Source organism: Brienomyrus brachyistius, chromosome 5, assembly GCF_023856365.1.
Source record: "Brienomyrus brachyistius isolate T26 chromosome 5, BBRACH_0.4, whole genome shotgun sequence".
Classification (NCBI taxonomy): Eukaryota; Metazoa; Chordata; class Actinopteri; order Osteoglossiformes; family Mormyridae; genus Brienomyrus; species Brienomyrus brachyistius.
Window position 1 is genome coordinate 7,398,657 of NC_064537.1, and position 12,608 is coordinate 7,411,264.

General features: G+C 48.0%; 1 protein-coding gene across 5 annotated transcripts; it reads right to left on the reverse strand.

Moving 5' to 3' along the window:
- Positions 1 to 358: 358 nt before the first annotated feature.
- mfng (MFNG O-fucosylpeptide 3-beta-N-acetylglucosaminyltransferase) lies at positions 359 to 10,865 on the reverse strand. Of its 5 annotated transcripts, none has more exons than XM_049015291.1 (9): positions 10,831 to 10,865; positions 9,866 to 10,127; positions 6,487 to 6,532; positions 5,913 to 6,015; positions 5,120 to 5,273; positions 2,983 to 3,068; positions 2,370 to 2,535; positions 1,785 to 1,870; positions 359 to 1,257 (listed from the first exon to the last, which is right to left on the reverse strand). In XM_049015291.1, exons 4-9 carry the CDS (start codon positions 5,951 to 5,953, stop codon positions 1,206 to 1,208), a joined length of 585 nt encoding a protein of 194 aa, XP_048871248.1. In that variant the 5' UTR covers positions 5,954 to 6,015; positions 6,487 to 6,532; positions 9,866 to 10,127; positions 10,831 to 10,865; the 3' UTR covers positions 359 to 1,205. The 5 variants fall into 5 exon arrangements, with proteins under 5 accessions (XP_048871248.1, XP_048871247.1, XP_048871244.1 ...); XM_049015290.1 differs by lacking the exon at positions 10,831 to 10,865 and adding an exon at positions 8,412 to 8,520 and having other exon boundaries at positions 9,866 to 10,002; XM_049015287.1 differs by having other exon boundaries at positions 9,866 to 10,862.
- Between the last annotated feature and the right edge of the window lie 1,743 nt (positions 10,866 to 12,608).

Below are 12,608 nucleotides of genomic sequence, written 5' to 3' on the forward strand. Positions count from 1 at the left end.
GCGCCTGAATTCTCCCACCTCATTCATCTTCCTGTCCTCAGAAATGGTCTCTTCATTTTTTCTTTCTGATATTCCACCCACCCGCCCCGCCTCGTATTAAACAACGCTGTCCTGTCAGATCTCACCGTTTGCCAGCCAGAGGGATTCTCACTGCAAAATTATCAGAACCAAAACGCAACGCTTGCTGTTTGAAAGCAGTGCTGAAGCCAGACATACCCACCTCGCAGAACTGAAGGTCGAGTCACCACTCGAGGGCGGAGTCTCGAGACCTCAAACTATCAGCTCTCATACTCGGTCCTGAGCTGGCACTGAACAACACCCAAGACGAATCGATGAAATTGCACACAGCAGACTCGCATGGTAAAAAAAAACAACATAGTTTAATAGCATGGTGAGTTACTAACTGATCAGCCACACACAGGCGTTACAAACGATTAGTGCCAATGCGCGAATTCTTAACAATGTGTTCATTTCACAGACATTGTGACATCATCTGTGCTGAGACCGGTGTGGCATGTTAAGGACATGATCCAGGATCGATCCAGGTCACAGTAGAGAAGATCACCACATGTATAAAAACTGTGCATGGCCACATCTTGGACTCAGTGTCAAGGTCTTGTGCTGTACGTATCACGTTTTTGAGGGAGCAGGTCCATTCAATGATGGTAATGATGATTAGGGAACGATGATATCAGATGTGGAGAACACATCTGCCCCACACGGCCACATCCTTTCCCATAGTGCTCTGCACCCTCCCATAATGCTCCACCATCTCCCACAATGCTCCACTGTCCCACAATGCACAGCGCCTCACACCTCTCCATTGTTCAGTCCCTATCAATGCTAATTTTCTCTCTTGTTAGCTGTAGCAGTAAGTCCAGGCTCACGACACAGTGAAAGACAGCAGACGAGGGAGGATCACAGCAGGCTTGGATGAAGCGATCAGCAAGTGCTACACTGTCCCATCCTGGACAGACATGCCTGCAGAGGGCTCAGCTGACAGCCAACGCACAGCTCTCTCTGCTTGGAGAGGGAACCCAGGGGAACTTCCTCTTGAATGCAGGTTCTCCGTTTCAGCATTTCAGAAGCTCCAAAGGTAGGGGACACTAGGGCCAGTTCTGGAACATCGATGACAACCCCATCATGCCCCCCCCCCACACTGCCCTTCTCCAGTCCCCCCCCCTGGCAGGTTTGGAGGGTCCACATCAAGGACACCAGTGTGTCAGTGGGTACAGCAGACAATGGAGAGTCTTGAATCTGCAAATGTAATCAGGTCACAGAGTTACTCCCATGGATACGATTAAAGTGAAAAGCATCTGCTTTATTCCTTGGACACTCTGGCTTCATCTTGGTAGGTAGAAGAAACCCCTTAAGTCTGACCACCTGCAGATGGTGCAGGTGAGCTTCTCGCTAGTAAAAACGCCATTATAGTCTTACAAGTCTGCCGCTAAAATCCATCACCGAGATACAGCAAAACATATTAGAGTCTTCAAGAATAAATTTTGCATTTATATGAAACAGGACATGGCTGTGTTCCGGCACATTCTACTGCAACTTCAAAGGAAGGAGGCGGCACGGGAAAATGAAGATCCAATGGGGCCAATGAAGGCAGGAACCGATAAAAGTGAGCAAGTGAAGTGAAACACGACAACCAATCAGAGTGAGCGAGTAAAACAGTGTGAACCAATGACAGTGAGAGAGGGAATAAATTAGTCAGCACGGCAACCAATGAGGGTGAGCATGAGAAGGTATAAGTAAATAGGGGTGAAGGACCCGGGCCTAACCTAGAAGGATCGTCGTCCACGGAGAAGATTCCTTTCAGCTCCACGCTGTTCATCTTGTTCTCAAAGAAGCCGTAGCTGAGAGTCACCTTTGGATCACAGTAAGGTTCAGACACCCTCAGAGGTCCAGCACTACACCAGCCCACAGTGCATTTCACAGCCATGCGCCTGTGAGCACCCAGAGCTGACGAGGAACGCAGGCAAGTAGCGGCTCCGCCCTCTATGCACCTTTCATGGGAGTCTTGTGTAGTGTCGAGAAATGGCGAGTTAATATGTGATCAAAAATGTCAATATGAAAGATGAACGGATGAGTGGCAGATATACATCGAGCTCGTGGTGCACGAGTGACAAAGTGACAGTGTGTATCATTGAATTTTGATCTATGCGAGCACAAGTTTGTGAGATTATAACGATTCATGAAAATTAAGCGGTGACTCAGAGAAGCCGAGACTGAGAACCAATGAGAACCCCTGAGTGAGCCTAGCAACCAATGAGAGGAGGCGAGTAACGCTATTATAGGTGATTTCCTGAGCCAATCAAGGAATTCCCAGCCAATGGCTGGTGACATGGGTCCGCGGCGACTCTAACCTGTCGAGGGATGTGACTGGCCAAGAGCAGCTGCAGGTTCTCCAGGTGGGAGTGGAACAGGGGGCTGTGAACCAGAGAGACGCCCAGCCTCCGCTCCACGATGAAGCCCACCGTGCAGTCGTCCGGCAGCCGGATAGCAGCTGAGGTCTGCTCGAACCTGGGGCCACTGAATGCAGACAGGCAGACTGTCTGTGATCAAACAGGCTATGTGACTGACCCAGTTACCGGTCCAGGTCAGAAGGATTTTAATTTGAACATTTTTACTATATGTGTGTGTGTGTGTGTCTATGTCTGTGTATCTGTGCCTGTCTGTGTGTGCGTGGCAGTGTGTGTGCGGCAGTCTGTGTGTTCGGCAGTCTGTGTGTTCGGCAGTCTGTGTGCGGCAGTCTGTGTGCGGCAGTCTGTGTGTGCGCGGCAGTCTGTGTGTGCGTGGCAGTGTGTGCGCGGCAGACTGTGTGCGCGGCAGACTGTGTGTGCGGCAGACTGTGTGTGCGGCAGTCTGTGTGTGCGGCAGTCTGTGTGTGCAGCAGTCTGTGTGTGGGGCAGTCTGTGTGTGACAGTGCGCCCCCTTCTGGAGCTGGGATTCTGAGGCACGAAGCGGCTCATCTCTCACCTCGCCCAGGGGGCCATTTTCTCAGCCAGCGTGCGACTCACACAGAAACCCGCACCTCCCGTAGCAAACCAGAACTCCACTTCTTTCTGGAAACACGGGGTGCAGAAATAGGCTTTTTTTCACAAAAGTGTGTGAGAGAGGGTTAGGGTGTGTGAGGAGGGAAGCAGAGGCCAGCCTTCACACCTAACCGTGCAGAATGCCCCGACCAATTAACCTCCCGCAGCCAATCGGGTGAGAGCTGAGACAATCCTACACGAGGACAGCGATTCCCATGGCCTCGGTGGCTGCTAATTTGGAAAAAAAAAATCCTAAGAACAAGGGGAATGAATATCTTCAATGTTACGTCGTCTCCTCTTTCTCTTTGAACGCTGGAGAGGAATGAATAGGACCCTCCCCCCGGAGGATAAGGCAACGTTTGCTACCTGACAGCCCTGGGGTGCTGTCCCTGTGTACCAGCTACCACATTTCACACCGGCAGACTTCCGACGCACTCGCCTGCCCATCTGGAGACCAAACCAGCTGGCTGTGCGTCACCCTTCTGCTAATTCCCAATGGTCCCCATGAACCGGGGCCTGCATCTTAATCAGGTCGACTGAAAGTGACACTCAGGCTTGGGGGGGGGGGGGGACTCAGGAAGATGGGAGAACATTGTGGGGGGGGGAGGGCAAAGCAGTGCTGTCTTCTGATTAACTTGGAGATTCGACAATAAACACAACAGGCGCAGAGTCAGAACCACTGTGTGTCTATTGTAAAAATCTCCAAGTAAAACACCAAGTTACAATATATTGCCAAATGTTTTTGGACACCCCTCCAAATCATTATATTCAGGTGTTCCAATCACTTCCATAGCCACAGGTGTATAAAATCAAGCACCTAGGCGTGCAGACTGCTTCTACAAACTTTTGTGAAAGAATGGGTTGCTCTCAGGAGCTCAGTGAATTCAAGCATGGTACCGTGACAGGATGCTACCGGTGCAATACGTCCATTTGTGACATTTCCTCGTTGCTAAATATTCCACGGTCAACGGTTAATGATATTATAACAAAGATGGATGTATTTGGGAATAATAGCAACTCAGCCACGAAGTGGTAGGTCATGTAAAATCACAGAGTGGGGGCAGCGCATGCTGAGGCGCACAGAGTGCAGTAGTCACCACCTGACAGCAGGGTCGATAGCTACAGGCCTCCAAACTTCTTGCGGCCCTCAGCTCAAGAACAGGGCATAGAGAACCTCATGGAATGGGTTTCCATGGCCGAGCAGCTGCATCTAAGCCTTGCATCACCAAGTGCAATGCAAAGCATCAGATGCAGTGGTGTAAAACATGCCGCCACTGGACTCTAGAGCAGTGGAGACGTGTTCTATGCAGTGATGAATGAAGCTTCTGCGCCTGGAAATCCAATGGATGAGTCTAGGTTTGGCTCCCAACTTTGTGGGAACAGTTTGACCAAATGGCCCCTTCCTGTTCCAACATGACTGTGCACCAGTGCACAAACCAAGGTCAATAAGAACATGGATAAACGAGCCTGGTCTGGAGGAACTTGACAGGCCTGCACAGCGACCTGACCTCAACCCAATAGAACACCTTTGGGATGACTTAGAGCAGAGACTGTGAGCCAGGCCTTCTCATCCAACATCAATGCCTAACCTCACAAATGCTCTCCTGGAAAAATTCCCATAAACACACTCCCAAACCTTGTGGACAGCCTTCCCAGAAGAGTTGAAGCTGTCATAGGTGCAAAGAGTGGGCCAACTCCATATTAAAGCCTATGTATTAAGAATGGGATGTCATTAAAGTTCACGTGTGTGTAAAGGCAGGTGTCCCAATACTTTTGGCAATATAGTGTACCATTGACTTATCTGTTTATATTCTAAATCTGTCATTCCTGTGAGGGGCACCATTAACAACAGTACCTGGAGGCATTAACCAAAGACAGGCAGGCGGCCCAGTCTATCCATCACAGAGGAAGAAAAATAACCAAGCTGGAATCCAAATATCCGCTTTGAAGAGCAGTGACATAGTCGGGGGCGTCTGACAGGTACGCGGAGATCGACCGGTGATGAGACAGCAATCACAGGCTCACGTTTCCCACCACACAACGGGCCGCCACAACACTTAAGCAGGGGCCACGCGACCCACCGTCTGATTGTTTTCCAGAAGCTCGTGGGCTCTGATTGGCCGGTCCAAGCTGGGTTTGCCCACGTAGATGTCGCTGTTGGGTGGGAAGGCAGCCAGCAGGGGGAGCAGCGCCTTTGGGTTCATGTAGTTGTCGTCATCCACGTGGCACAGCCATCTGGGGGGGGGGCATGACGTGGCGGGGAGGGGGGGGGTAAGGTACCTGATTCAAGGTCAGGCAGTGGCTCTCCCTGAAAGCTGCTACCATAATGACTACAGAAAAGCAATTTTGATGTATATGCAGAATAATCCGCCCATTTTCCGACACACATCCAGCCAGGACACTTACATTCACACATTCAATTACCTGGGGCATCTCACACCCTCGGGCCCGATTCATTTCACACTGCCAGCAGTTTTAAATCAAAATCGCACGGAGAACAAACCCGCCCCCCCCCCGCCCAGATAGATGTGACAGAGTGAGGCCTCATTAGGGGCAGGTGCATGTACTGTCAATTAATGGAACAAAGGCAGAACAAGAAAAGCCTGACAGCTGGAGGGGGATTAAATGGAAAATGCAAACCCTTTATACGCTGTTTTTTCAATAATGCTGTTCGTGTTTATCAATTATCTTAAGCTTCACCTGTAAAAAAAAAAACTAAATACAATTTTGATAACAAAACATAATAAAGCCACCTCAGACCAGCCCAGAGTCGGTTGGCCACAGTCCCGAGTGATGGAGCACATTCACGCAGAGCAAGTGGCATAGGGGCGTGATGACGGCAGGCTACCACAGGGTGGCGACGGCGAGACTCACTTTTTGTCGGAGGCCATGAAAGCGTCGTACTCTGCGGACATCTTGCAGGACAGCGCCTGGTGACTGTGCTCGGGCGAGCAGTTAGTGATGACGATGTTAAACCCTGCATGCAAGGAAAATGGGTGGGGGGGTTAAAATTCAATGCTTAAGGGCAAACAGCAGGGGGCGCAACAGTTAACAAGAAATTGGCTTTTGGAAAATAAAATTTAGGTAAGACACTACGACTGAGATGTGACTTTTGATGCCTTGGTGTTGAGGGGGGGTACGGTTCAGGTCTCCGCGGCGGCAGAGAGGACAAGCAGATACATCGGTTTTGGGAGAAGGACAGCGAGAGTGTCATGGGCGTGATGGAGAGGCAGCGTGTGAAAGCAGCCCTCGCATCTGCCCTCCTATATCAGTCTCTGAATCTGAGCCAGACACACAGCAGAAGGTTTACCTGAACAGAGAAGGTGAGGTCGGCTTCAAACTCACACACACACACACGCATTCGCTCACGGTCACACGTCTCAGAACAGGGACACAGAGGATGCAGGCCCCCCCAGTGCTTTTGAGTATTTAATGACTGATATCCTACCTTTCAAGCTGTACTCTTCATCCCGGGTGTCTGTGAAGATGTAGGTCTGCGGTGAGGTTAAAAAGAGAGATGATCACTGGCGTGCTTAGGGAAGTCACGCATCCTCACATTCCCGCATCGCATTCAGCGTCAGGCAGGGCCAGCCTGGCACACTCGCCAATGGCCGATACTGCTTTGGCCAGGTGCTCCCCCTGGTGGTCACCATAAGAACAGCAGAATGACCAGCATACTTCTGCTGAGCTCTTAGGCTGTTGTTATGTATGTAGATTCTGCTCAACAGCTACGCAATCTAGGTGGCACTCATAGCCTCTAGTGGGTGGGGGGGGGAGGGGAATGGTGGTGTTCTTGTGTGTCCTGGGAGGAGGATGTGTTTGACTGTCTGGATCGAACTGATCTCAATCGAATCCCAGCTAGAGCTGAAACTTTTGTCAAAAGCTGGAGGGCACATTCCACCCTTCGCTGATCATTTGAACCCAGTAAGCTATGGTCCACTAAAGACTTCTTTTAGAAACCTTTTGTTTTTAGACCCACCAGGCACATGCAGCGCAAATCATCAGGTTGGCCGATTGACTTCCCAGAATTCCAAGTTGCACAGATGAAGCCGGCTTAATCCATACTTCACTTTTCCACGCGTGTCGACAAATCTCGTCATCAGGGGTGCATAGCCCAGTGGGCTTTTTTACATCTGGCTGCAGCGGTGGACTGACAACCAAAAACAGCCCAAGACTTTGTTTTAAAGCGGCCGCAATTTCATATCCACCCCTCCTCCCAAAGTCACCCTTGGTACATTCTACCACCAACTGGCCATCATTAGACCGGCCCTTCCGGAAATTTCTGCACCTGTCTTGTGCATCAGTGGTGTTAACTGCACATGGGCAAGGGAATTAACTAGGTGTTTGCTGTAGGCAGCAGCAGTGACTGTCACAGAGCCAACGGCAACCAAAAAAGAGCAGATGAAGAAGATCTATTGTAGGACGTAGGGAGGTATCTGTGTATCTAATGTTTACTGTCCTGATCATTTATACTGTCTGTACATTATATGACCACATACGGATTTCTCAGTTTTGAAATCTGGGTGGTAAAATTTGCCATGTATTTCAGCTAATTTCGCTTTAATAATTTGGGATTTGAAAATGTTGCGGTATGCTGTTTTATTGTAAAACCACCTAAACTTAAACTAGCAGCTTTAAAACTGTTCATAAAAAGTTTACCCCTTTCATTGTCAAGCTTGTATTTGCAATATATCTGCCCCCTGCTGGTCTGGTGGAATATCACTGCTGTATGCTTGCACCGACCGTGACTAAATGTAGTATAAATATGAGATTTATGAGTATAAATGGGAGTATGACCATCCGCAGCCCAAAAGTGCCCCGGGCAAAGTGAAGTTTGAACTAGGCTTTAGAGTCCTTACTGGCTTTGTCACAAACAGATACTTGGGGAGATGGAGGCTCACTAATCGATCGCCAGTCAGATTCAAGGGTTCATACACATTCCAGTAAAAATGATGAGAATTCTCCACAAGGCCTTACTGAGAAAAAACACAAAACAAAAAAAAAATCACCAATCAGCTGCAGGAAAAAAGGGAACAACCATTCAAAACGCAAGGTACAAGTGATGACATCAAATGAGGTCACTGCAGAAAGACAAGGAGGATTGTGGGAAATGTAGTCACACGTACAACACGCGCCCCTGACACCTAAATTCATGCAAACACTGTAATAAAATGCTGCCGTTGTGCAAAAAATTTGGACCATGCACAATAAATATTCAACATTATTTCTCATCATAAATGGAAGAGCCATGCAACGAAAACAGCATATTTTTTACCCAAATGCATCAAACACCGAGACTAAAATCTAAATGTATCCAAAAGTGACTTGATAAGCAGGAACCCCCCCCATTCCAGCCCGTGCGTGGGTGTTGACCTTTTGCTTTGTCCTAGTAGGCTTCCCCTTTTCTGCACTGCTTCCGTTCTGTCATTGTGTGCGACGCCGAGCTCCAGGTGGCGACTTCCTCCTGCCTTCACACGAAAGCCTACGAGTGGGCAGGGGGGGGCTCAAACATTCACCCAGAAATAGTGAAAGGCATCATGTTTACAGGAAACCCCAAGCTCAGGTCCCCTTACACTGTCCTTCAGCACTAGAGCCGCATTGCTGCGCTCTCAGCTTGACGACAGTAAGAACCAAAAATCAATTTTTGCAAGTAAGCTGTGGCTCTGTGGTGTGATCCTTGACTTTTCGGACTGTCCATTAAACTCAGAGGACCTTAATATCCGGACTAACCAAGTCTTATCTTATCACAGCCCAACTGCTGTGATAAATTTAAGATTTTTGGGTAAGGGACGAAATCTACCAGCCAAACAAGACCCAAGATCAGCCGGGTCCAAAAATTAAGACAAGATGTGTCTATGAGTAAGAGCTCAACAAAGGCATGGCTGGTGGCAATCGAACTGGTGAATGGTCCATAAGACTCTTCATTGTCTATCGCAGACTCAGACTCAGAGTCAGAGCAAGACTACAGAAAGAGAAACAGCTTGGTGAAAAAAAACACACACACACACACAGACACGCACACAACAGGAAGCCACCAATCTGACGCCCCAAATATGCCTGCTGCTGCATTCAACATTCAGCCAGCTTGTGGCTTTACCCCCGCCCCCTGGTGCACCGCTGAGGAGGCTGGGGAGAGGGCACCATGACTGTCTGTCCCCCAGACAGAGCTGGCTCACACTTCTCTTTGGCCTAAGGGCCAGTCCGTTCAGGCAACTGCCAAGACGCCCGTAGCGTGGCCTTAGAATTCGATACGATGACTCAGACTGGCTTTTTTTTTATCTCGATGGAGAGGCTGCCTCACGTAGCATCCTGTCGTTTCAGAACGGGCCAGGATGGCAACGGAGGGACAGCCTCACGCAGAACGTTACTGGGCAGTGGGACACGGATAAAGCACGTTACCTCAAAAGCAGAATGTACAACCCCCTTAAACATTATAAAATTGCCATTCTGCTACAACCAATACCAGAAGCAGGACCAAAAAAAGTCACGATACTGGTGTTCTTTGTACATATTAACTGCTGACTTGTTCTTCTACCCTGACTAAATTTCTATATCAAACACCTACCTCCAGTAACAAGTTTCATTTTCATTAGATAGACGAGCAGATGTCCTGTTCAATATTTTTTTCCAGACATAAGAGACCTTGCTTTAGTTTGTGTTCATATTCCTTTAATATTATTTAAGATATGTAAAACTTGCGCTGACTTTGGACTGAGCCAAATAACCGTATTTTTAATGTTTGATACAAATGTGACCATGACCTTGAATATTTTGAAGGTTGTGTATAATTAAAGTTCATTTCCAGGGGAGTAACTCTAACTACTCACGTGCTCCTTGGTCTTGGAAATCCAGGTGTCCAACAGCAGAGCCAGGCGAGTGCGGTGAAATCTGCCAGTGGTCTTCACCGCGATGAAGATGTCTTTGAGCTGTAGGTTTGAGTTGGCAGAATCCAAACTGTTCTTACTTAGGGCCTGGGGGGGCTTGTCCGAGCTCTGATGACCCCACCGCAGACCTGGTATCCCCTCCGGGTGGGACTCCGCGTTCCGCCGGGGATGCGCGAAGCCGCCTCGGAGAGACGCACCATAGGGCCTTGGGGGTTTCCGTGTCCGCAGTTGTAAGTCCAAGAGCAGGATTATAAAAAAGGTCAAGGTGGCCCCGGAAAGGGCACGGAAAGCATTCTTAATAAACATCCCGAATGAAACAACCGCGGGCGATCAATTTAATCAACTATCAGCCGCGTCCTTTAGAGAGAAACACGCCGCCTCTGCTGGGTATTTAGCGCGACGACGAGCGCAAGAAACAACTGGCTCCAAAAACAGGAAATAGGGAGAAAACGATAAATTCGCTTTATAGATAACGGATCTCAGGGTTTCAAAAGCCATGCTGGCGCGCACCCGACTGGCAACTTAATTGCCAGGTGCGATTGTCTAACTTTTGGATTATGTGCGTTAAAGTATGTTTTAGAGATTATAATGAATATGTAAGGAAACCACCGATGGTAAACCGTAAACGCATAATCGGATTATTCGTATACTATTCAGTACATATAACTGGACCAGTTTCTTTTATTTCTCGGTGCAATGAGACAGGCGATGGTAGCTCACAATTTCCAGTTTCCATTCTTTAGAAATTGATTAGTTTTACAGCCTCTGTAATATAGGCTATATAAATGATCCTGTACCATACATTATTATATGTCTATGAGCTGCTATTCTGCCTGCTCCAGTAACAATTAAGGCGCTTTGCCTGTTACCGGATCCTGGCCAGTCGAAACGGGGACAGACCGTCCTACCTGTCACTTGTGCTGCGCTGCCGGTATGGGGAAGGAGGCGGCGGCTCTGGGTGGAGCGGGCTGGCGAGCACTCCGCCCCCCCGCCGCTGACGGCGCCGGCCGGAGCCGCAAAGCCGGGGGCTGCCAGGTCTCTGACAGGTGGACCAGTCCGGTCGAGCATCGGTTAAGCGATGCCCTTACAAACTCCAATGCTGTCACATGTTCATGAAACACTTTGCACTATGTGTATTATATAACGACAGAATAGCTCTGTATACATATCCTGACATAAATAAGATACGAGACCCTATAGGTGGGAAAAATAAGACTTTGAATTTGAAATGCAAGCGGTGCGTTACTGCTTTGCTTTATAAAAGGGGATTCTTTGTATCCACCTGTATGTTCTCCTAAGCTGCGTTCATGGAAGAGGTCTTCACAGAGGTGGACCATTCATGCCGGACAGGTTGCTCAAAACCGTGGGAAAGATTTTTTTTTATCCCTCACAGGTTCAGGGAATAACTCCGTGACAAGAATATCACGTAAACCACATATATTAGAAATATTGTCACCTAAACTATATGCATACTATTATAATTCACGTAGAGTTTTATTTTCTTCTAAGCTATGTCAGTAAAAAGTATCTGTTCTGTGTAATTTGGGAGTTTGTATGCTGTATAAACAGTTTTGGACCAAGACGTTTGCTAGGCAACTAAAATAATGTTATGATTGTTCTCCAGCTCTCATCTTTCATTCTTTTTAATAACTTTTCCAAGCGCCGCGGTTTATAACCTGATTTTTTTTTTGGCAGTAAATTCAACGAGGCAAACGGAATTTACCAGGAACACTATTACTCAATGTCATTCGCACCCAGATAAATGTGGAACTCAAAAGGTGAACTTTTTGGGTGCATGGAATTAAAATTGCAAATATGCTGCTGATTATTCAGTATGAGGCTGTATTCATTCATGATGTAAAGCTTTTCATTAATATATTTGAATACATGCATAAATACATAATCTGCATGATGAATGCGAGCTGATGTTTTGCTGAAGAAACACTCTGCAGCAAAGCTGACACTTTTCCTGCATTTCTCAGTCTTCTCTGGTTTGGGGAGACTTACAATTAACGGGACAAAACGCCACCTTCATTAAGGCATTTATTTATTTATTTTCCGTTCTCAGACGTCTCGGGTTACCGCCATTCTTCTGCGAGTCCCAGTTACCAGCTGCTTCCCTTTTTTCTCCATTACCCACATCCCCCAGTTCGGTCCCTCAGGAATAACAGAGAAACCTGGGCACACCCTACGTAGGAAAGGCCCAGGATCGGTTTACGGCCTACCTGAAAAGATCCTTTTAAAGGCCCAAGTACATTGCCCCCTACTTCAAACAATACCTTAGAGGAGCGCACTTTTTCAAGCTTTGCCCTGGAACCCAATCTGTGTCGCTAATAAAATTCGAACGGCTTCATGGTTCCCCAGGAACGATACAAACGGCCATTCTGGCTCCAGCACATTCATATCCAAACATGTCAGGCTGCAGTTTGGTGACAGCCGCCAGGGTCACCATTGAGAGCACATTTGGCTTAGGTTCCATAATGAGTGGTGGCCAAAGAATCCCAACCCAACCACTTGCTCAGAAACCTCCAGGCCAAGAAACTTCTTTTAATCCTTATCAGAGATCTGAAACACCTCACATCTCCAAATCTCTCCTTACCTGAGCACTGTTCGCAAAATCGGCTTAGGAGGGCTCTTGAAATATGAAGCAGACAGACTTGCAAAGCCGGCCAACACCATTGATATA

Bases quoted from the DNA above. Each gene is read 5' to 3' on its own strand.
- mfng (XM_049015287.1), bottom strand. From the start codon at position 10,228: ATGTTTATTAAGAATGCTTTCCGTGCCCTTTCCGGGGCCACCTTGACC. The intron at 6,533-9,865 runs GTGAGTAGTTAG...ACCTCACCGCAG, and splicing joins TTTCCAAGACCAAGGAGCAC to ACCTACATCTTCACAGACAC. The intron at 2,536-2,982 runs GTGAGAGATGAG...GTCTGCATTCAG, and splicing joins AAAATGGCCCCCTGGGCGAG to TGGCCCCAGGTTCGAGCAGA.